The 26,493-nt window shown below is 40.3% G+C and overlaps 1 protein-coding gene across 2 annotated transcripts in view; it reads left to right on the top strand.

The window, feature by feature from the left end:
* Positions 1-11,571: 11,571 nt before the first annotated feature.
* Positions 11,572-26,493, top strand: part of cacng3b (calcium channel, voltage-dependent, gamma subunit 3b) — a 144,968-nt gene continuing 130,046 nt past the window's right edge. The window contains exons 1-2 of one of the 2 annotated variants that reach the window (XM_062050512.1): positions 11,572-11,853; positions 11,987-12,320. In XM_062050512.1, coding sequence (XP_061906496.1) covers positions 12,104-12,320 — 217 coding nt within the window. In that variant the 5' untranslated portion in view covers positions 11,572-11,853; positions 11,987-12,103. Of the gene's footprint in view, positions 12,321-26,493 lie in introns of both variants that reach the window. The other variant, XM_062050511.1, reaches the window with a different exon arrangement.

Raw genomic sequence — 26,493 nt, forward strand, 5'->3', positions numbered from 1 at the left:
AAACTAAATTGTATACTCTAGCCTTTAAATAGACCCCCCTTTTAGACCAGTTTATCTGCCATCTCTATTCTGCTCTGCACCCCTCTCCTGCATGGAGAGGTTATCAGGTGACCACAGATAATGCGCAAGCTGTTCACAGTCTGGACCCGGGGTGGACCACTCCCCTGTGCATCAGTTAGTGACGTCTCTGCGCTGCTGACCTGTCTCCACTCAAGATGATCTCCTGCTGGCCCCACTATGGACTGGACTCTCACTATTATGTTAGATCCACTATGGACTGGACTCTCACACTATTAACTAGACCCACTTCACATCCATTGCACCGGTCACCCATAGGGGGGGTGCCCACATCTATGGTCCCCTCCAAGGTTTCTCATTGTGCCCATTGGGTTGAATTTTTTCTTGCCCTGATGTGGGATCGGATGTCATTGTGGTTTGTGCAGCCCTTTGAGACACTTGCGATTAAGGGCTATATAAATAAGCTTTGGTTGATTGATTGAGTGATTTAAACATTTAAGTTTGTGAAACATTTTAAAGTTTGTGAAACATTTTTTGAGTTTGTGAAACATTTAAAAGTTTTTGAAGCATTTTTGTGTTTGTGTAACATTTTTGTGTTTGTAAAACATTTTTGAGTTTGTGGAACTTTTTTCGTTTGTGAAAAATATGGTTGTGAAACATTTAAGTTTTTGAAACATTTTTGTGTTTGTGTAACATTTTTGTGTTTGTAAAACTTTTTTGAGTTTGTGAAACTTTTTTGAGTTTGTGAAGCATTTTTCTTTTGTTTGTGAAACATTTTAAAGTTTTTGAAACATTTTAAAGTTTTTCAGGTGTGATTCAAACAAATGAGACAGGTGAAAACTATGTGTTGCCATGGTGACCAAACAATGGAGCGTAAACAGGAACTAAAAGAGTCTTAAACCAACAGAACATAACTAAACAAAACATGACCACAGAACATGACAGTTGTTGTTGTAGCATCTTTAGTGTTCATAAAATCTATCTTGACACATACTAAAAAAAAAAAATCAACATCAACTTTGAGGGGGCGTGAACATTTATTTTTCCCTGTGCGGGGTGAGGCATGACAATACATAATTTAGAATTACTGCTGCAAATGGAAAAATGGTACCATTGTTATTTTTACAGTAAAATTCTGCCGACTGAGCTTCCAGTATTTCATCTATCCATCCATTTTCTACCACTTGTCCCTTTCGGGGGCGCGGGGGGTGCTGGTGCCTATCTCAGCTGCATTCGGGCGGAAGGCGGGGTAGCTTCCAGTATTTATTTATTTATTTTTTTTACAGAAAAAAAAAGTGCAGGAAAAAAAATTCAGTGTACACACGAACCCCGGGAATATGATATTAGCAAACTTTTTGCATTATTTATGTGAATGCTGCAATAATTTAACAATTTGTTGTGAATTGTTTCCTTATTACTAAATGTGTTTCACTACTTCAACTTGAATATCACTGAATTTTAGGAATTTCCCCTTATTTTTGTAATAATTAGAATTCATTTGAATATTTGTGTTTGTAAAATTTCGGGTGTTTTTTGTGTGTAAAAATTGGGTGCCGAAAAAAATCAGTGTATAAAAATGTGTTGCTCCAAAACTCCCCTAATTGGCTGATTCTGAGACAAGGTTTACCGGAAGTGATTATTGAGTTTTGAAGCAATGAATATTTTATACACTGATTTTTTTTTCACTGAATTTTAACATTTATTTTTAAAAACACACACATTTTTGCTAATTAATTTTTATCTAATGAAATTGTCAGCATAGCTTGATGGGGGGAAAAAGTTGGTAATTTTCAATGCAAAAAAATGCAGTTACATATATTCAGGGACCAAAAAAAGCTTTCATATAAGACACAAATTACACTCGGAGAGCATTTTTCCTTTTTACCTCAGCTTAGAAACATGTAACTTATTTTATATCACTTTATCATGCTATACATATCGACTCTATTTATAGTTATTAATCTAGGTTCCTATTTGTTGGATTATTTTTATTATATATATATATATTATATTATTATATATATTATATTATATTATTATATATATTATATATATATATATATATATATATATATATATATATATATATATATATATATATATATATATATATATATATATATATATATATATATATATATATATATATATATATATATATATATATATATATCATTGGGTCCCTTATAAAAGCGCTATTTATATATCTAAATATATAAATATATGTATATCTTCAGTCTACATTTTATTCATATCTTATTTCAATACCCTCATAATATCTGGCGCACGCATTAGTTTATTACATTTTGCATGAAATTGTTCTCATTGATTTCTTCCGGCCTTCTTATTTCTTCATCTATTTTTAAACATTTCTCTCACGCCTCACCTGCATCGTCTTTTGCCGTCTTTCACCTGCCAGCGTCCTTTATTTTATATTTCACTTATCTCTATTTGAACTCCAGGGTTTTTACACAATTTGTACCTGGAAAGATACACACTTAAAAAAACAAAAAAACAATCTGCAGCGATCTACCACCAATGGCATACGCTGACAGCACGAAAACCATGTTTTTTCGACATGCACCAACGTTTGTCACTTTCTCAGCTTTTCTTCAACTTGCTTTTTCCCATAAAACACATCCTCGATCCATCTCTTCCTCACACTGCAACACAATGTTTCTATGTCTATTCTCCTCCCCTAGAAACCATTCACGAAAGTTTATAAACATCCCTACTTCCATGTTCTCCAATCCATTCTTTTCACATTCCCTCCAAAACTTATCATACTTGCATCTTTCTTTCTTATCTCTTATCACTCTCTCTCCTTCTCTCTGTCCACACTACTCACAATCTGTCCAATTATGTTCTTCCTTATCTCGTCCATTATCTTCCTGTCCCCACTCTGGGACAAAAACGCTCCAACACATGTCCCAAACTCTTCAAACTAACGCTCAAATTTCCCATGCATTTTTACTATTTTTGTCCTTTTCAACAACACATAAATCCAACAACAAATCAGTGTTATAAAATACAACAAGATCAACACCAATTCAAAACCATATAATATTGTGTTGTAACAACACCAATATTTTGGTACCGGTACTAAAAAAATGTTGATACTTTTTGCTACTTTTCGGTACTTTTCTAAATAAAGGGACCACAAAAAAATTGCATTATTGGCTTTATTTTAACAAAAAATCTTAGGGTACATTATTCAACATGTGTTTCTTATTGCAGTCAAGTCCTTAAATAAAATACTGAACATATAAGACAACTTGTCTTAGTAGTAAGTAAACAAACAAAGGCTCCTAATTAGTCTGCTGACGTATGCAGTAACATATTGTGTCATTTATCATTCTTTTATCTTGTTAACATTATTAAGGACAAGTGGTAGAAAATTAATTATTAATCTACTTGTTCATTTACTGTTAATATCTGCTTACTTTCTCTTTTAAAATGTTCTATCTACACTTCTGTTAAAATGTAAAAATCACTTATTCTTCTGTTGTTTGATACTTTACATTAGTTTTGGATGATACCACACATTTGGGTTTCAATCCGATACCAGATAGTTACAGGATCATACATTGGTCATATTCAAAGTCCTCATGTGTCCGGGGACATATTTCCTGAATTTATAAACATAAGATACATTTTTAAAAAACGAAAGAAGATGTAGTGATGCCAAAAAATATTGACGTAATCATAGTAGTATCGACTCGATACGTGCCTGTACTCGATATCATTACAGTGGATGTTAGGTATAGATCCACCAATGGCGTTTGTTTACATTTTGATGCCGGTGAGCTACGGTGTGTAGTGAAGCATATTTAGCTATTCCTCGTCCTCCAGTGATAATGATACACATAAGAAACTTACTTTATTTGTCGCCATGGAGACCAGGATTAGTGCTTTAGAATGAGCTAAAACACTACCGACGGCGGATGGACTTTAGCCGCTAGCTACCTAGCCATGTCTTAAAGCACCTCTTCTTGAGGGCGTTTCAGTGTTATAACTTCACCTATATCTTTAGTTTTTAAGCCAAAATGAGTCCGTTCTCCCTTTTCTTTCTACACACTGTGTCTGCTTGTAACTACTTTGTGTGTGTGCACTGCCGAACATGCTCCTCTGCTTGTAAAACCAGCAATGTCACATCGTGACTTTGACGCGGGCGCGGGGGTGGGGGTGTAGGGGTGCGGGACCGGTACGTTTCAGAGACGGTATTGTACCGAATATGATTCATTAGTATCGCTGTACTATACCGTACAACCCAAATATAATGTCATACGTCTCTCTCTTATTTACATCAGTAAGAGGGCCGCAAACCTCCTCGACAGATACTGAAACGTTGCACCGAGATCAACAAGTCTGTCAATCTCACCAGTCTACAGGGCGGCAAGGCTGTAGACGTCACTTACAACTTTGTTACTTTTTTACATTAACGACGTGACTCTAGACCAGGGGTGTCAAACTCAAATACAGAGTGGGCCAAAATTCAAAACTGAACAAAGCCGCGGGCCAAGGTTGAACAAATTAACCTTTTAATAAGGACCCAAACAAGTTTTGCATTGAATATTGAACAGGCAGGGCTTATATAACTTTATAGTGACATGCAAAATCGAGTTTCAAATAATAATAATAATAATTAAAAAATATCAATGGCATATCAAATACAATTTAAATAAAAATGTAATGCCTCTTTTCTATTTGCAGCCTTCTGAGGTAAATATCAACATTAACTTTTTCCACAGGCTAATAAATTTGAAAATAAAATAACAATGAATAAACCAACCATTCAGGACTTTAAACTGCTCAGTTTGCAACACACTGATCTAATCTGATGTGCCCAAGCCAGATACATGGCATCTTTTCTTGGATGCTAGTTCATTAATGTCGGGGCTCAGGCTTTGAGCTGAGGCAACCTTCATTATCGAACAAAGGTGTTCATCAGTCAGACGTATCCTGTGAGACGTTTTCGTCATCTTCATTGAGGAGAAAAGTTGCTCACATAGATAAGTGCTGCTGAACATGGAGAGCAATTGAGCAGCTTGGGTGAGGAGCTGAGGCATTGTGTCAGAGATGAATTGTGGAAACTGTGCGGCGCCAACAGCATCATACTTTGACTTCAGCGTGTCATCACACTGGAGTTCAATCAGCTCCATTTGGAGGTTAATTGGTGCTTTTTCCACATCAACTGCGAAGGGATTACTAAGCAATTCAAATCTACATTTCTGACCATCAAAGTCGCCAAATCGGCGGCTTAACTCAGCGGCGAGTACACCGAGTTTTTCCGCAAACTGTGCGCATACGGCGGTAGAGCATACTTGCCAACCCTCCCGAATTTCCTAGGAATTAGCCCGAGACATTTTTGGGAGGGGCAATTCCCGGGAAATTCTGGAATTCTCTCGTATTCCACCCGGACCACAGTCTTGGAGGCGTGCCTTAAAGGCACTGCCTTTAACGTCCTCTACGAGCTGTCGTCACGTCCGCTTTTCATCCATTCTAACAACGTGCTGGCCCAGTCACAAGATATGTGCGGCTTCTGCACGCACCAACACAAGTGAATGCAACCATACTTGATCAACAGCCATACAGGTCACACTGAGGGTGCCCGTATAAACAACTTTAACACTGTTAGAAATATGCGCCACACTGTGAACCTACACCAAACGAGAATGACAAACACATTTCTGGAGAACATCCGCACCGTAATACAACATAAACACAACAGAACAAATGCCCAGAACCCTTTGCAGCATTAACTCTTCCGGGACGCTAAAAAATACACCCCCGCTACCACCAAACCCCCCCACACACACACACACACCTTGTAGCGTCCCGGAAGAGTTAGTGCTGCAAAGGGTTCTGGGTATTTGTTCTGTTGTGTTTATGTTGTGTTACGGTGCGGATGTTCTCCCGAAATGTGTTTGTCATTCTTGTTTGGTGTAGGTTCACAGTGTGGTGCATATTTCTAACAGTGTTAAAGTTGTTTATACGGCCACCCTTAGTGTGACCTGTATGGCCGTTGATCAAGTATGCTTGCATCCACTTGTGTTGGTGCGTGCAGAAGCTGCACATATTATGTGACTTGGCCAGCACGTCGTTGGACTGGATGAAAAGCAGACGTGACGACAGCTCTGGATTTTTGGGAGGGGCACTGAAATTTGGGAGTCTCCTGGGAGGGTTGGCAAGTATGAAAATTAGCGGTGTTACCGCGGCACCGCCGCTGCATATAATCGGCGGGCCAGCTAGTGTTAATTTGATATTGCCTCAAGGGCCAAATGAAATTACACTGCGGGCCAAATTTGGCCCGCGGGCCAGAGTTTGACACCCGTGCTCTAGACCTTAAGACAAATTAGTCCACTACATATTTATTACAATTTGTGTTTTCAGGACAGCGCCTGAAACACGAGTGAGTCGCTGCTCACTCGGAGCCCGTCACGCCGGACGTCTCCTTGGCACTAATTTTCTTTTTCTTCTCGTATGACTTTAACACTATTCAAGCAATAAAGAAAAAATACCAACACTTATTTCTCACCCTATCATGTCTGTGTAAGCTATTTGGGATCAGACAAACTGTATTTTAGGATATTTGGATAAGTTTTGCTTTCTTAAGTTTTTGTTTTTGAAATTTGGATTTGTATGAAAATTTAGCAATTTTATAGTCTGGATGTCACAGAAGAGACGTACAAACACTATTTTACATAGCCAATATGGACAATTTGGTATTAATATAACAGGTTTGTCCTTTACCTTTGTTTAGCGGCCATGGTGAGAGTACGCCAACCTCTGACAGCCAGAAAATGTCGGGAGTCAGTCACTCAAGAATCGTGATCCTCACATCCACCTCCAGATCACGTCGGGGTCACCAAATTGTTGACGTATTTGTTTAATCTGGAGCCAGAAGATGTTTAAAGACACTATGCATGAACTCAAAATCAGAAGTATTTATTGCCTACTGGATACAATTCTAATACAATTTGTCTGAGCGATATCTGTCCCGATAGTAGCATTCAACGCGGCGACTTACACAGGGCCGTCCGGATGCAGCCTTCCCCTCGCGCTCTTATAATATACACTATATTGCCAAAAGTATTTGGCCACCTGCCTTGACTCACATATGAACTTGAAGTGCCATCCCATTCCTAACCCATAGGGTTCAATATGATGTTGGTCCACCTTTTGCAGCTATTACAGCTTCAACTCTTCTGGGAAGGCTGTCCATAAGGTTGCGGAGTGGGTTTATAGGAATTTTCCACCATTCTTCCAAAAGCGCATTGGCGAGGTCACACACTGATGTTGGTCGAGAAGACCTGGCTCTCAATCTCTGTTCTAATTCAACCCAAAGGTGTTCTATCGGGTTCAGGTCAGGACTCTGTGCAGGCCAGTCAAGTTCATCCACACCGAACTCTGTCATCCATGTCCTTATGGACCTTGCTTTGTGCACTGGTGCACAGTCATGTTGGAAGAGGAAGGGCCCGCTCCAAACTGTTCCCACAAGGTTGGGAGCATGGAATTGTCCAAAATGTTTTGGTATCCTGAATACATTCAAGGTTCCTTTCTCTGGAACTAAGGGGCCAAGCCCAACTCCTGAAAAACAACCCCACACCATAATTCCTCCTCCACCAAATTTCACACTCGGCACAATGCAGACCGAAATGTACCGTTTTACTGGCAACCTCCAAACCCAGACTCATCCATCAGATTGCCAGATGGAAAAGTATGATTCATCACTCCAGAGAATGCGCCTCCACTGCTCTCGAGTCCATTGGCGACGTGCTTTACACCACTGCATCCGACGCTTTGTATTGGACTTGGTGATGTATGGCTTAGATGCAGCTCTTCGGCCATGGAAACCCATTCCATGAAGCTCTCTGCGTACGGTATGTGGGCTAATTGGAAGGTCACATGAAGTTTGGAGTTCTGTAGCAACTGACTGTGCTGAAAGTCGGCGACCTCTCTGCACTATACGCTTCAGCATCCGCTGATCCCTCTCTTGTCAGTTTACGTGGCTTACCGCTTCGTGGCTGAGTTGCTGTTGTTCCCAATCGCTTCCATTTTCTTATATTAAAGCCAACTGTTGACTTTGGAAAATTTAGGAGCGAAGAAATTTCACGACTGGATTTGTTGCACAGGTGGCATCCTATGACAGTTCCACGCTGGAAATCACTGAGCCCCAGAGAGCGGCCCATTCTTTCACAAATGTTTGTAGAAACAGTCTCCACGCCTAAGGGCTTGATTTTATACACCTGTGGCCGGGCCAAGTGATTAGGACACCTGATTCTGATCATTTGGATGGGTGGCCAAATACTTTTGGCAATATAGTGTATATATCACAGTGTATGAATATGCAATGAGGTGTCTGCTTCCAGGCGTGGAAGCTTCCTTTGCCTTCTCCTTCCTGGACTCCGACTTCATATCTGGTGTTGTCCTTCAGACCTCGGCAAAGAAGCCACGTCAACAGTAGCGAGAATGTGGACGATAAGACTGAATGTGCCTGTGCTTGAACTTGGACCCAGTTTTAACTGGAACTTAAAGGATGTGATTAGTTGCACGGCCTATTCTAAGCATATATATATGTACAAACCCCGTTTCCATATGAGTTGGGAAATTGTGTTAGATGTAAATATAAACGGAATACAATGATTTGCAAATCCTTTTCAACCCATATTCAATTGAATGCACTACAAAGACAAGATATTTGATGTTCAAACTCATAAACTTTATTTATTTTTTTGCAAATAATAATTAACTTAGAATTTCATGGCTGCAACACGTGCCAAAGTAGTTGGGAAAGGGCATGTTCACCACTGTGTTACATGGCCTTTCCTTTTAACAACACTCAGTTAACGTTTGGGAACTGAGGAGACACATTTTTTTAAGCTTCTCAGGTGAAATTCCTTCCCATTCTTGCTTGATGTACAGCTTAAGTTATTCAACAATCCGGGGGTCTCCGTTATGGTATTTTAGGCTTCATAATGCGCCACACATTTTCAATGGGAGACAGGTCTGGACTACAGACAGGCCAGTCTAGTACCCGCACTCTTTTACTATGAAGCCACATTGATGTAACACGTGGCTTGGCATTGTCTTGCTGATATAAGCAGGGGCGTCCGTGGTAACGTTGCTTGGATGGCAACATATGTTGCTCCAAAACCTGTATGTACCTTTCAGCATTAATGGCGCCTTCACAGGTGTGTAAGTTACCCATGTCTTGGGCACTAATACACCCCCATACCATCACAGATGCTGGCTTTTCAACTTTGCGCCTATAACAATCCGGATGGTTCTTTTCCTCTTTGGTCCGGAGGACACGACGTTCACAGTTTCCAAAAACAATTTGAAATGTGGACTCGTCAGACCACAGAACACTTTTCCACTTTGTATCAGTCCATCTTAGATGAGCTCAGGCCCAGCGAAGCCAACTGCGTTTCTGGGTGTTGTTGATAAACGGTTTTCGCCTTGCATGGGAGAGTTTTAACTTGCACTTACAGATGTAGCGACCAACTGTAGTTACTGACAGTAGGTTTCTGAAGTGTTCCTGAGCCCATGTAGTGATATCCTTTACACACTGATGTCACTTGTTGATGCAGTACAGCCTGAGGGATCGAAGGTCACAGGCTTAGCTGCTTACGTGCAGTGGTTTCTCCAGATTCTCTGAACCCTTTGATGATATTACGGACCGTAGATGGTGAAATCCCTAAATTCCTTGCAATAGCTGGTTGAGAAAGGTTTTTCTTCAACTGTTCAACAGTTTGCTCACGCTTTTGTTGACAAAGTGGTGACCATCGCCCCATCCTTGTTTGTGAATGACTGAGCATTTCATGGAATCTACTTTTATACCCAATCATGGCACCCACCTGTTCCCAATTTGCCTGTTCACTTGTGGGATGTTCCAAATAAGTGTTTGATGAGCATTCCTCAACTTTATCAGTATTTATTTCCACCTTTCCCAACTTCTTTGTCACGTGTTGCTGGCATCAAATTCTAAAGTTAATGATTATTTGCACACAAAAAAATGTTTATCAGTTTGAACATCAAATATCTTGTCTTTGTAGCATATTCAACTGAATATGGGTTGAAAATTATTTGCAAATCATTGTATTCTGTTTATATTTACATCTAACACAATTTCCCAACTCAGAGCTGGCTTTTATAGTCTAGCTCAGATGGGCGGGGCGATGAAGTCAGCCAGCACTTGATTGGCTACCGCAGCACACTTGCACTCAGCCGACCAATCGGGGGCGAGTGGTTCAGCCCCGGTTGGACTTTGTTTAAGGAGACACGTGGTTAGTTTTAGTTTGTGGCTCGGAAGAGGAGGAGGAAGAAGAAGAGAAGGAGGAAGAAGAAGCAGAGGAATGTATGTTAACTTTTATGTGAATGTCGCAATAATTTAACAATTTTTAATGAATTGTTTTCCTTATTACTAAATGTATTTCACTACTTTAACTTGAATGTCACTGAATTTTATGAATTTCACCAGAATTTTTTTATAATTTGAATTTATTTGAATTAAAAAATTGTGAGCAATACTTGTGTTTGTAAAATTTCAGGTGTTTTTTGTGTGTAAAAAATTGTTGCAAAGAAAAAAAAATCAGTGTATAAAAATGTGTTGCTTCAAAACTCACCTAATTGGCTGGTTCTGAGACAGGGTCGATTACATCAGTCATCATTTACCGGAAGTGATTATTGACTTTTGAGGCTGTGAATATTTTTTTTAAACAAAATAATTTTTTTAAAACACACACATTTTGATAATTATTTTTTTATCTAATGTAATTTTCAGCATAGCTTGATGGAAAAACAAGTCGATTAACACAATTTCAATGCAAAAAATTCAGTTACATATATTCAGGGTCCAAAAAAAGCTTTTGTACAAAAGACACAAATTAACCTTCATATGTGCAGCAGAGGGGTTAGTGCATCTGCCTCACAATACGAAGGTCCTGAGTAGTCCTGAGTTCAATCCCGGGCTCAGGATCTTTCTGTGTGGAGTTTGCATTTTCTCCCCGTGACTGCCTGGGTTCCCTCCGGGTACTCCGGCTTCCTCCCACCTCCAAAGACATGCACCTGGGGATGATTGGCAACACTAAATTGGCCCTAGTGTGTGAATGGGAGTGTGAATGTTGTTTGTCTATCTGTGTTGGCCCTGCGATGAGGTGGTGACTTGTCCAGGGTGTACCCCGCCTTCCGCCCGATTGTAGCTGAGATAGGCTCCAGCGCCCCCCCGCCACCCCGAAGGGAATAAGCGGTAGAAATGGATGGATGCATGGATATGTTTTTTTTCCAATTGACATGTTTTAAGTATGCTACTGCTACCGTTTGTGTAGTCGCAATTCGGTACTAAAATTTGAACAATTTTCAATAAGCTTACATGCTACCTCAGAGCTGGCTTTTATAGTCTAGCTCAGATGGGCGGGACGATGAAGCCAGCTCGCACTTGATTGGCTACCGCAGCACACTTGCACTCAGCCGACCAATCAGGGGCGAGTGGCTCAGCCCCGGGCGGACTTTGAGGAGACGCGCGGTTAGTTTTAGTTTGTCGCTCAGAAGAGGAGGAGGAAGAAGAAGAGGAGGAGGAAGAAGACGAACATAGGAAGCGGCGGCGGCGGCGGCGGCTGGCTCTGTATTGTTTTTCTTCCATTCCTCCCCACAGTCACGTCTCATTGTCAGTCCTCCGGCGGGAAGACGTAAACACATCGATACGGAAGAGAAGACGTCTCCATTTTGCTGCAACATCGACGAGCGGACGCTGGGAGAAACCAGCACGACGACACCTGTTCCATGGACGAAAAACGGGAGTTTGACTCGGTGTCGACACGGGAAATGATGCCGGTTAGTTAGCAGCACGTCGCGGAGGGAATAGACGACGAGAGAAGGCAGACAATGTGGCGTCTTTTCAGCGCTTGTTCGTCGACGTTAACCGGTGGTCGTTAACGCGTTTCCTTTGATGTGCCGCCCGATCTAGTAAGCGCCTGATCGAACACATGTCCGCTTTGGCGCCTTTCTGGTGAACCTGCGCGTCCAAGCGCCGCGGTGAAGACAGCCCAGACCCCCCCTTCGCGACCCCCCAGGAACCGCCTATATGAAGATGCTGATGTGCGACCGCGGCGTCCAGATGCTCGTGACGACGGTGGGCGCCTTCGCTGCCTTCAGCCTCATGACCATCGCCGTGGGCACCGACTACTGGCTGTACTCGCGCGGGGTCTGCCGGGTGAAGAGCAACAACGACAACGACACGAGCCGCAAGAACGAGGAGGTGATGACGCACTCCGGCCTCTGGCGGACCTGCTGTCTGGAAGGTACGTGACCAGTCTGGATGGATGACCCGTGCACTTGTGGTGAATCGTTCCGTGGCGGCTCATTCTCCTTTGTTCGTGTGTGTGTGTGTGTGTGTGTGTGTGTGTGTGTGTGTGTGTGTGTGTGTGTGTGTGTGTGTGTGTGTGTGTGTGTGTGTGTGTGTGTGTGTGTGTGTTCTTGTATTCCTACCTTCCATATCAGGACCGGTGAACAAGTTAGGACCGAAATCATGGTCCAAATACGGAAAACCATTGCATCTAATAGGGAGCCAAATACTGCAGTCCGTGAACTTCCTTTTTATTGTCATTCAAATTTGAACTTTACAGTATAAGAACGACATTTTGTTGCATTAGCTCGTTGTAGTGCAGGATAAAAGAGCACTAAGGTGCAGATATAAATAAATAGATTACTGTACAGATAAATATATTGCACTTTTGCATATGCATCCACGTTTATGGATGTATGTTATATTGTCTTTATATTCCAGCGAGTTAATCCATTTTGGGGGGGAATTGAGGGGATTATTATGATGCGTTCAAGAGTCTTATGGCCTAAAGGGAAGAAGCTGTTACAGAACCTGGAGGTTCTGCTATGGAGACTGCGGAACCTGTTTCTAGAGTCCAGCAGTGAAAACAGTCCTTAGTGGGGGTGGGAGGAGTCTCTACAGATTTTCTGGGCCCTGGTCAGGCAGCGGCTTTTTGCGATCTCCTGGATAGGAGGAAGAGGAGTCCTGATGATCTTTTCCGCCGTCCTCACCACTCTGCAGAGACTTCCAGTCTGAGGCACTGAACAGCTGACTTTTGTCATAATTTTGCCAAGTAAAATTCAGATTATTATTATAATAGGGCCAAAATGTTAGTTTTCTTATAAAATTGTGACTTTTGTCGAGTAAAATTACGACTCTTTTCATAAAATTGCCAACATTTTAAGCTTTTCTTGTAAAATTGTGACTGTTATTGAGTAACATTCCAACGTTTATCATAATATTGCACAAATGTTCAGTTTTTCTTGTAAAATTTTGACTTTTATCTTAATACTAGAGGCATACTTGCCAACCTTGAGACCTCCGTATTCGGGAGATGGGGGGCGGGAGGGTTGGTGGTAGCGGGGGTGTATATTGTAGTGTCCTGGAAGAGTTAGTGCTGCAAGGGGTTCTGGGTATTTGTTCTGTTGTTTTGATTTTGTGTTACGGTGCGGATGTTCTGCGGAAATGTGTTTGTCATTCTTGTTTGGTGTGGGTTCACAGTGTGGCGCTTATTTGTAACTGTTAAAGTTGTTTATACGTCCACCCCCAGTTTGACCTGCATGGCTGTTGATCAAGTATGCGTTGCATTCACTTGTGTGTGTGTAAAAGCCGCATATATTATGTGAATGGGCCGGCACGCTGTTTGTATGGAGGAAAAGCGGACGTGACGACAGGTTGGAGAGGACGCTAAAGGCAGTGCCTTTAGGGCACGCCCCCAATATTTTAGTCTGGGTGGAAATTTGGAGAAATTCGGGAGAATTATCTTTTCCGCCGTCCTCACCACTCTCTGCAGAAACTTCCAGTCTGAGGCACTGAACAGCTGACTTTTGTCATAGTTTTGCCAAGTAAAATTCAGATTATTATTATAATAGTGCCAAAATGTTAGTTTTCTTATAAAATTGTGACTTTTGTCGAGTAAAATTACGACTCTTTTCATAAAATTGCCAACATTTTAAGCTTTTCTTGTAAAATTGTGACTCTTATTGAGTAAAATTCCAGCTTTTATCATGATATTGCACAAATGTTCAGTTTTTCTTGTAAAATTTTTACTTGCGATGAGTAAAATTACAACTTTTATCATAATACAAGAGGTAGGCATTTTTCGGAGGTCTCAAGAAGGTAACAAATACAAGGGTGTGTGCGTGCACGTGTGTGTGCGCGCGCGCGCGTGTGTGTGTGTGTGTGTGTGTGTGTGTGTGTGTGTCAGCAAATATAAACCACAGTTGTATGTGCAGGTAGAAACTCGCATACCTGCACTAACCCACTGTTCCCAGCAGGCACAAGACATTGAAACAACGTTGAGAACTTGTTGAATTAGGTCCTGGCTTTTAACAGCTCAACCTTAACGCTGGAAGCAACATGCTTTTTGACAACGTTTATTCAATGTTGGGTTCTGACGTTGATTTGATCGTTGAATTTTGGTAATTTCCCAACCAATATTCTACAACACAAATACAACGTTGAAACAACATGCGTTTTGACGACCTTGATTTCATCATGGAAATTTGGTCATTTGCCAACCAATATTTTACAACACAAATACAACGTTGAAACAACATGCTTATTGACAACATTTAATCAATGTTAGGTTCTAACGTTGATCTGATCGTTGAATTGTGGTCATTTTCCAACAAATATTGTACAACACAAATACAACGTTGAAACAACATGCTTTTTGACAACATTTAATTAATGTTGGGTTCCGACGTTGAGTTGACCATTGAATTTTGGTCATTTCCCAACCAATATTCCACAACACAAATACCACGTCGAAACAACATGCTTTTTGATGACGTTTAATTTATGTTGGGTTCCGACGTTGATTTGAACATTGAATTTTGGTCATTTCCCAACCAATATTCTACAACACAACATGCTTTTTGACAACGTTTATTCAATGTTGGGTTCTGACGTTGATTTGACCATTGAAATATGGTAATTTTCCAACCAATATTCTACAACACAAATAGGTTGAAACAACATGCTTCTTGACGACCGGTTAATGAGTCTCCTTGTGAGATAGCACACACACACACACACACACACACACACACACACACACACACACACACACACACACACACACACACACACACACACACACACACACACACACACACACACACACACACACACACACACACACACACACACACACACACACACATACAGAGACAGACACCACTTCTGTAGATAGAACACTTAATAAACACTTATTCTTCTGTTGTTTAATACTTAACATTAGTTTTGGATGATACCACAATTTTTGGTATCAATCCGATACCAAGTAGTTACAGGATCATACATTGGTCATAATTAAAGTCCTCATGTGTCCAGGGACGTATTTCCTGACTTTAGAAACAATGACAATGATTTTGAGATAATAAACAATATCGATGTAATCATTGTAATATTGACTATGTTTGGCTCTTGTACTTGGTATTGTTACAGTCGATGTCTGTGTAGACCAGGGGTGGGCAATTAATTTTTACCGGGGGCTGCATGATCAACCCGAGCCCTGCTGGAGGGCCACACCGACAATATTTCAACTACATTTTGCTCAAATTATTTTTTATATACCGTAAGATAAATAATAATAATAATAATAATAATAATAATAATTTCATTTAACCTAACTTAACTTTATACAAAAGCAGATTGCTTTTGATGGTTTTATTTTTAACACACTTCCTGATGTATAATACAATGCAAAAATGTCCATTTCTGTCACTTTATCCTCCATCCTTTTTAAAAGTCCAACATTTTTCCCCGTCAGATTTGGACAACCATCTGTTGTCACACCTGCCAGCTTGTCCCATTTCAGTCATAACATGTCCAAACACGCATTTACCTATGTGAACAAATCATTACCTGTGGTTGTCTCTTTAATTGACTGCATGGCTGCCAGCTACTCCGTGATTTGAGAGTCTGCAGTTATCCCACGTAAGAAGATGAGCAGCTGGGCAGTGTCACGTACATCGCAGCTCTTATCCAAAGCCAGCGAAAAACAGTCAAAGTCGGCCGTTCTGTTCTTCAGCTGAAGCTCCAAGTTTCCAGCAATGGTCTCAACCCGCCTCGTTACAGTGCATCAGGAGAGTGACACGTTTTCAAATGCGCCCCTCTTCTCCGGGCATATCAGCGCAACACAGTCCAATAAGCATTCCTTATTAAACTCTCCGTCAGAAAACGCCTTACTTTTTCTGGCGATTTTGTGAGAAATTACGAAACTTGTCCTGACAGCTGCATATCTGGGGGTGTGAAATTTGGCCAAAAGTCCTTGTTGGGTTTGCAGTTTTTCCATCAGCGCATCAGCCTCCCTTGCGCGCGCTTCATCAGACAGATTCCGGTATTTTTCCTCGTGCTTCGTCGTGTAGTGGCGATTCAAATTATATTCTTTAAACACAGCAACCTGTGTACCACAAATTAAGCACACGGCTTTACTTTAATTTCTGTAAAGAAATACTTGGCAGTCCATGTCTTGTTGAAAACACGGCATTCGTCATCAACTTTTCTATTTTTAGCGTCTCGGGGGTAACTAGGCATCACTTGTTGCTGTGCACCTTCACTCACAGGTTACACACGGACATACGCCCATAAATAACACTTTTCAAAATAAAAGCAGCACAGTTGTTTTGCACGCACAACATACATGTTTTTTTAAATTTATTTTGTAATTTGTGATTGCCGCTGTTCACATTCACTCACAATCGCGCACGAGCATACGTCCACACGGAAGTAATACAAATAACGCTTTTCAAAACAAAAGCAGTACCGTTGTATTGCACACTTGACATAGATACTTTTTTAAAATGTATTTTGTAATTTATGATTGGCCTCACGAGGCGTGCCGGACAGGGACGCACAAAGGGCCAGATGTGGCCCGCGGGCCGCAGAATGCCCAGGTCTGGTATAGACCCACCCATTTGTTTACATTCAGGAGCGCTAGTTTGCTGTTAGCGGTTAGCTATCATATCCTCCTAAGGTGTGTAGTGAAGCATGTTTAGCTAGCTAATAATTGGTCCTAGACCCGCGACTCCAAAAGGGACAAGCGGTAGAAAATGGATGGATGGATGGACTTGACAAAAATCTCTATTTTATATTTAAAAATGCACACTTTGAAGACACTATGTGTGTGCGTGTTTGTGTGTGTGTGTGTGTGTGTGTGTATATGTTGAGTTATTTTTATGAATAGCAAGCCATTTTTTGGGTTATAAGGGTATTATTTTAAGTCAATTTCTGGGTTTTCAAAATTCTGAACCATTTTTGGGTTGTTTTTCAACGAGTAATGCATTTTTGGGTAAAAGGCTTTTTCTATAAAAACATTTATTTTTTCTTGAAGGGAATTTTATTATGGATTAATAAAACAATTAACATGGTTTACAATCACCCAACATTTAGTCAGAATAACTCAACTTTTGGGTTAAAAAATTCAATGAAAAAGTTGGGTTGAAAAAATGTACCCAAAATGTTGAGTTAAAAACAACTCAAATAAGGGGTTCGTCCTTTTCTGAACCAGCAGTTGGGTTAAGATTTTTATTTTTTACGTGTGTACACACACAAAAATGTTGGGTTAAAAATAACAATTATTGTATTATATATAAATATATATATATTAGAGATGCACGGTTTGCGGACACAACCGCGGAGTCCGCGGATAAACCGCGGGTCGGGCGGGTGACATGACGAAAAAAATAGATTTTAAATAGATTCGGGCGGATGGCGGTTGAACCAATTCGAAATATATATACATAGTTAAATGTATATATGCGCAGCAGGGCGCATTTTAGAGGCCAGGCGCTCTCGCCTGAATCCTGGCACTGTAGATGCCATTTTATTCCTGCATAGTGCTAACAAAAAAAAAAAGTAAGTAGACATACGGTTGGATATGTTAAACGAATTAGTCTACGTTACCTAGGCTATACCAAATGAGCCCATGTCTAACCTATATTGAGTTCGGTCAACTGAATAATTTTGATGGTTACGTGTTGTTTGGGCGCACTACAAAGCAAAGGAATTAAGGCAGTTGCGTTGTTTATTGTGGTTTTTTTCTATTCGAGATATACTACTCTGTGTTAATTATTTGGCCTCGCTTTCAAGTGAAGCGCATCTCCGATTGGCTACAATGTAAGGCTATTTAGTCTGCTTTGTTTGTCGCGACTGTCTATTTTCATTATAATTCAAGTTTTGATGATAAACAGCCTTCAGCTATTTGCCTTGGCCAATAAGTTGCAGGTAATTTATTGTTATTATATATTTAATTTATTTTTGTTTAAATAGGGATGACATACATATGTTATTGTATAATTTAAGTTTGTGCGCGTGATTGACAGCCTAAGGCTTATGAGGCACATTTTGTATTTATTTTTTTATTTCAACTTAAAAACGTATGAGCCTATGCCTATGCCTACAACATGGGCTGTGTTTATCTTTATTTTCCTGCCTGTCGTTGACAATGGAGATTGTCTGATATTTTGTCATGGCTGCAGATCAATCAATAAAGGTTCATCTTTGTCGCGAAATTGTTCACCGTTTCACTGTGCACCCCGCCCTCGTCCCTATTTGAGCATTATAACGTTAACAAGTTAATATTCATTGAAATAAATTCAGAAAAAATTTTTTACCCAACGAAAATATAGGCCTAGTCTTTCTAAAACATTTTTTTAACTTCTTAAAAGCATTGTTCTGCTTGCTGCAACTGCGCACACAAAGTGTGAGGAACGCACTCCTGATCTGAGGGCATTGGCAACAATAGTCAACACTTTCTTAATGGAAATGACAATAATATTATAATAATGATAAATAATATTATCACGCATTAATATCTCTTAGCCACTAATGCGTGGCCAAGAGATATTAATGCATGGCACGCATTGAATGTCTCTGCTGCATTGGATCAGTCTCCTTTCTTTAACAGGCAAAAGCTTTCTAACCTCACTAATGCCTTGCATCGTCTATATTAGATATACACTACCGTTCAAAAGTTTGGGGTCACATTGAAATGTCTTTATTTTTGAAGGAAAAGCACTGTACTTTTCAATGAAGATAACTTTAAACTAGTCTTAACTTTAAAGAAATACACTCTATACAATGCTAATGTGGTGAATGACTATTCTAGCTGCAAATGTCTGGTTTTTGGTACAATATCTACATAGGTGTATAGAGGCCCATTTCCAGCAACTATTACTCCAGTGTTCTAAAGGTACAATGTGTTTGCTCATTGGCTCAGAAGGCTAATTGATGATTAGAAAACCCTTGTGCAATCATGTTCACACATCTGAAAACAGTTTAGCTCGTTACAGAAGCTACAAAACTGACCTTCCTTTGAGCAGATTGAGTTTCTGGAGCATCACATTTGTGGGGTCAACTAAACGCTCAAAATGGCCAGAAAAAGAGAACTTTCATCTGAAACTCGACAGTCTATTCTTGTTCTTAGAAATGAAGGCTATTCCACAAAATTGTTTGGGTGACCCCAAACTTTTGAACGGTAGTGTATAACGGGCGGGTGGCGGGCGGGTGTGGTTTTGATAAAATGTTGGTTCGGGTGAATGGCGGGTGGATGACGACTTTTGTGATGCGGTTGCGGATGAAATAATTGCCTATCCGCGCATCTCTAATATATATATATATATATATATATATATATATATATATATATATATATATATATATATATATATATATATATATATATATATATATATATATATATATATATATATATATATATATATATATATATTCAGTGTTTCCCCCAGAAAATGTGTTAGTTAAGGTGGTGACTCTCCAGGGGGAGGGGAAGAGGGTGGGTGGGTGGGTGTAAGGATCGGTGTAACTCGGCCTGTCGCCATCACGTCTCCACCTCGTCACTGCCACCACAGCCTGGGGGGCAATAGACTACAGACTGCGGTGAAGTAGGCCGGCTTCATCGCGTGAAGAAGCCTACAACTTTTGGTTGTTTTCCGCTCCATTTGCTGAATGGTGATATACGATATATATCTCAATATTTTTTCCGTAAAGTGAAAACAAAACAGTCCTAGTTACCTGAGATACTAAGGACGTCATTATTATGACTTAGTAATTTACTAAGTCAAAATAATGACAAAATAATGACTTAATAAGTCCAAATAGTGACTTACAAAATCAAATTAATGACTTACTGTTAGGGGTGTAACGGTTCACAAAAATTTCGGTTTGGTACGTACCTCGGTTCAGAGGTCACGGTTCGGTTCATTTTCGGTACAGTAAGAAAACAACAAAATATAAATTTTTTGGCTATTTATTTACCAAATGTGTAAACAATGGCTTCATCCTTTTAACATTGGGAACACTATAATAATTCTGCCCACGTTAATTAACATTAAACTGCCTCAAATTGTTGCTCAGATTAAATAAAATGACAAAACTTTTCTTCTACATATAAAAAGTGCAACATTAAACAGTTTCAAGTCAACTCATCATGCTTAATTTATTACAGCATTTGGGAAGCCTGTAGTTGATTTTTATTATGTAAATGTTATATTTTTATCAACATGTGATAGCAGGGACCCTGCCATTCAAAACTAGGCTGCTACATTACTAATGATTAATGTAACTATAGCTGAACAAATAGTACAATAGCAATAGGAAAGACTACACACACACACACACCGCAAAATGAGCTAACGTTACGCTAAAAGCTAATTAGCCTTCACCTCAAGCCAGGACTGCGAGCGAGCTTTGCTGCAGTTTAAGTTTCTAGAACGTCAACGGGCTCATAGTGATGTTACTAGTAGTTTACTGGGAGGTGTTTATTTTTATCAACATGTGATAGCAGGGACCCTGCCATTCAAAACTAGGCTGTTACATTACTAATGATTAATGTAACTATCATAGCTGAAAAAATAGTACAATAGCAATAGGAGAGACTATTCATCCCTGAACACTATGGAGTTCATGTAGGCTTTATGATGCAGTTACATTATATCAACTATCAGAGACAGCTTCAGGAAACTCTTCATTTAACATATTGTCCTTTTTTGCTGCTTCAACACAGCTCAACCAACACAGAAAAGGGTAAAGTGACATAAATTAGTTGTTAACTGTAGGTCAATAATGCTTGTCTTTCTCTCAGACAGACAGGGCTTTGCTGTCCGTAACACACACACACACACACACACAGCACAGTGAGCTAATGTTACGCTAAAAGCTAATTAGCCTTCACCTCAAAGACTGTGAGCGAGCTGAGCTGCCGCTTATGTTTCTAGAATGTCAACGGGCTCATAGTGATTTTACTAGTAGTAGACTTGGAGGTGTTTATTATAATTTGGGGAGAGTCCGCTGCATTATGCTTACCTGCTAAACACCTTTCTGCTTACTCCACCGTCTCTCCTCTCTGCCTGTGCCGTGAGCACTGACTCCATGTGCTCTGAATACGCACTGCTGATTGGCTGTTACATGCGCTCTAAATACGCACTGCTGATAGGCTGTTACATGTGCCTGAATACGCACTGCTGATTGGCTGTTACATGCGCTCTGAATACGCACTGCTGATTGGCTGTTACATGCGCTCTGAATACGCACTGCTGATAGGCAGTTACATGTGCCTGAATACGCACTGCTGATTGGCTGTTACATGCGCTCTGAATACGCACTGCTGATTGGCTGTTACATGTGCCTGAATACGCACTGCTGATTGGCTGTTACCGCTCTGCGTGTAACCAATCAGATGGTTCTGTTGGTGGGACAATGCTGGGTGCTGCAGAGACGTACTGACAGAGGCAGAACTAAGCAGCTTGTTAAGACTTTAGTTTAGGCGGTGGCTCTTTGTTGTTAACGCACACCGCACAATGAGCTAACACACACACCGCAAAATGAGCTAACGTTACGCTAAAAGCTAATTAGCCTTCACCTCAAGTCAGGACTGCGAGCGAGCTGAGCTGCAATTTTTTTTTGTTTCTAGAAGGTCAACGGGCTCATAGTGATGTTACTAGTAGTTGACTGGGAGGTGTTTATTTTAATTTGGGGAGAGTCCGCTGCCTGATGCTCACCTGCTAAACACCTATCTGTTAACCCCACCGCAGAAACACTGACTACATGCGCACTGAATACGCACTGCTGACTGGCTGTTACCGCTCTGAATACGCACTGCTGATTGGCTGTTACCGCTAAGGTTGTAACCAATCAGATGGTTGTGTGGGTGGGACAATGCTGGGTGCTGTGTAGGAGACAGAGGCAGAAAGCAGAGCAGCTTGTTAAGACTTTAGTTGAGGCGGCTACTTCATATGTTCGTGTGGAAACTCGTTCGGTACACCTCCGAACCGAACCGGAACCCCCGTACCAAAACGGTTCAATACAAATACATGTACCGTTACACCCCTAATAAATATATATATATATATATATATATATATATATATATATATATATATATATATATATATATATATATATATATATATATATATATATATATATATATATATATATATATATATATATATATATATATATATATATATATATATATATATATATATATATATATATATATATATATATATATAATTTTTGTTGAGCCTGTTGGGTCATACACTCTATTGCCAAAAGTATTTGGCCACCTGCCTTGACTCACATATGAACTTGAAGTGCCATCCCATTCCTAACCCATAGGGTTCAATATGATGTGGGTCCACCTTTTGCAGCTATTACAGCTTTAACTCTTCTGGGAAGGCTGTCCACAAGGTTGCGGAGTGGGTTTATTGGAATGTTCCACCATTCTTCCAAAAGCGCATTGGTGAGGTCACACACTGATGTTGGTCGAGAAGGCCTGGTTCTCAGTCTGCGTTCTAATTCATCCCAAAGGTGTTCTATCGGGTTCAGGTCAGGACTCTGTGCAGGCTAGTCAAGTTCATCCATACCAGACTCTGTCATCCATGTCTTTATGGACCTTGCTTTGTGCACTGGTGCACAGTCATGTTGGAAGAGGAAGGGGCCCGCTACAAACTGTTCTCACACGTTTGGGAGCATGGAATTGTCCAAAATGTTTTGGTATCCTGAGCATTCAAAGTTTCTTTCACTGGAACTAAGGGGCCTAGCCCAACTCCTGAAAAACAACCCCACACCATAATTCCTCCTCCTCCAAATTTCACACTCGGCACAGTGCAGTGCAAAATGTACCGTTCTCCTGGCAACCTCCAAACACAGACTGGTCCATCAGATTACCAGATGGAAAAGCGTGACTCATCAGTCCAGAGAAGGCGTCTCCACTGCTCTAGAGTCCAGTGGTGACGTGCTTTACACCACTGCATCCCAAGCTTTGCATTGGACTTGGTGATGTATGGCTTAGATGCAGCTGCTTGGCCATGGAAACCCATTCCATGAAGCTCTCTGCTTTCTGTATGTGGAATAATTGGAAGTTTGGAGCTCTGTAGCAACAGACTGTGCAGAAGTCTTTGCACTATGCGCTTCAACATCCATTGACCCCTCTCTGTCAGTTTACATGGCCTACCACTTGGTGGCTGACTTGCTGTTGTTCCCAAACTCTTCACTTTTCTTATAATAAAGCCGACAGTTGACTTTGGAATATTTAGCAGCGAGGAATTTTCACGACTGGATTTGTTGCACAGGTGGCATCCTATGACAGTTCCACGCTGGAAATCACTGAGAGAGGCCCATTCTTTCACAAATGTTTGTAGGAACAGTCTCCATGCCTAAGAGCTTGATTTTATACACCGGGCAAAGTGATTAGGACACCTGATTCTGATCATTTGGATGGGTGGCCAAATACTTTTGTTAATGTAGTGTATTTACGGGTTATTTCTAAGGAGTTCGGTAGTCTTTTTTTGACCCAACAAGTGGTTGGCTAACCCAGCATTGGTTTGGTCCAATAGTTACCCAGCAGATGGGTTGAAAACTACCCAAATTGTGTGTAATCTGAGTAGATCTGCTTTGCTCTTGTTTTAATACACGCAAATATTTACTAGATCAGGCCCTTTATGTCTAAGAATTATAACATGTCCAGCATGTCTTCCGAAGCATCGCCCCTAGGGGACGCTACATTTGCAGCCATGTTAGGTCCGAAGGTGTGACTGTTGTGTTGCATTAGCCCTTTGACGGACGAGTGCTCTGTCCAGGGCGTGCGCCTCCTCTCGGCTTTAGAACGCCTCCAGCCTCCCAGCAAGTGATCCTGCAGAGGCTTGGTGGCAAATGGAGGGCCTTGTATTATGTATACCACGACAAACACAGTGTTTAATCTTGTGTCGCCTCATCTCTATTTAATAAGGCTCTTACACGCAACTCAAAAGGCTCGCTCCAAAACCCATCGCCTGCAGTCACACCTGAGAACGACTAGCTTGTCAGCGCAGTGAAACGTGACGTGGAAGAAAAATAACCAAACACAAAAATACAGTGGCATTCAAATTAGATGCCCTTCATTGCCCAACACATTTTTAGATGTCCGGTGTACTAACTTGAATATATTGTTGTGCCTGTTTTTAAGGCCGCCCCTGGCTACAATATGTCCCTAAGTGTTTACATTACATTGGTTTTCACTTTTTTATTTATGTCAAACTAGGGAGTATGGCCTAAAATCTATATTGGGAGAAGGATTTATATCACCATATACAGTATTATTTGGAATATAAATGACAGTAAAAACATTTCAAAAGGATTTACAAAGGATCCTAATGTAGCTGCTGACATATGTAACATATTGCATAATTTCCAGTTAATTATTTTTTTAAATTACTGTTTTTTTCCGGACTATAGAGCGCGCACCGGTCAATAGGCTGCATCCGCTAAATTTTAGAATAATTGTTTTTTTCTCCATACATTAGCCGCACCAGACTTTACATTGTGAAATGAGTTATTTACACAGAAATATTTAGTAAATGTTTATTTACATTACATTTAATTGTTTCCAAACGATGTCTGTAAGACGGCAGTGAAACGGCTGAACAAACAAAACAGAAGTCATCGTTACGGACCCACTAGCTGCGCAAGCTAGCTCTCCAATCAGCTAAACAGACTCAATAAGAGGAGCGGTCCACTCCTGGCTAGCTCTCCAATCAGCTAAACAGACTCAATAACTCCATGGTGACGTTTTGGTGAATTTACTGAGAAATTTGTGAAACTGAAACAATACGAAAAGCATGCAGTTGAAAGTTAATAATACAAACACAGACACTTGTAAACGTGTTAGCATATTAGCTAATGCTAACGGCGCTAGAGTCATTACATTACGATAGCACGTACAAATATGCATGGAAACACTCCTGCAGACATCACACATGGGACGCTTTAGTAAGTAAGAATTGTTTTAGTTGTATTGTAAAACTTACAAACATTGCTGGGCGTGATGGATGAAGAATCTGAACGAGTAGAAACGCTATGGGGGGCTGGAAAACGGAATGACACTTGTACAGGAAACACTTGTAGGCATTCGTTCAGCAGCACCTGCAGTGAGGAAACTCGTCTAAAAGATGGCGCAAACAATAACACACATTTTCAGTGTATTTGCTGAGTTTTTTTGAAAACGATTTGCATTATAGCCGTCAGCAAAGAAAAATCCACAAATTACCCGCACCGTTGTATAAGCCGCAGGATTCAAAGTATAGGAAAAAAGTTGCAATTTATAGTAATAATAATCTACTTGTTAATTTATTGTCAATATCTGGTTACTTTCTGTTTTAACAAATATAATAATCACTTATTCTTCTGTTATTTGGATACTTTACAGTAGTTTTGAGCGATACCACAAATTTGGGTATCGATCCTAATACCAAGTAGTTATAGGGGCAGTATCAGCCATAACAAAGTTGATACTTAACGTTTTCAACAACATAGAATGATTAAAAAAAACAACTAGAAAAAAAACACTATTCATATTTGAATTATTTCCATGGCCTAAACTCCTCCTTTGTCTAGGTACCTGAGTTTGTAAACAATAACAAAAACAACAAAATATGTTTTTGATGATAAAAGATATCGATCGAACCGCCGTAGCATCGACCAAACAATCTTATTCTTTGTTTCGTTACTGTGGATATTTGTATTGATCCGCCCACCGTTTTTTACGTTCCTTAGCTAGTCGGTGTAGCATGTTTAGCAAGGGATGATACTTGTAAGAAACATACTTTATTTGCCGCCATGGAGGCGAGGATTGCTGACTAATAAGTGACTTTGCCCCGTGGAGGGACGTTAGCCGCTAGCTAGGATGCTACATTGCGTTCGTTCACTTGCCGCCGTGAAATGTGCGGACACAGCTCAAATGTGTCATCACGATATCATGAGAGTATTAAAAACTCAATCGATGGCCAAATATATATAATTTATACCACCTATATCAGTGATTCTCAAACTGTGGTACGTGTACCACTAGTGGTAGGCGGGCTCCATCCAGTGGTACACTAAAGAATCGCCTGATTAAAGTTTTATTTCCCTATATTTAAACA

This window comes from Entelurus aequoreus, linkage group LG06, assembly GCF_033978785.1.
Source record: "Entelurus aequoreus isolate RoL-2023_Sb linkage group LG06, RoL_Eaeq_v1.1, whole genome shotgun sequence".
NCBI lineage: Eukaryota > Metazoa > Chordata > Actinopteri > Syngnathiformes > Syngnathidae > Entelurus > Entelurus aequoreus.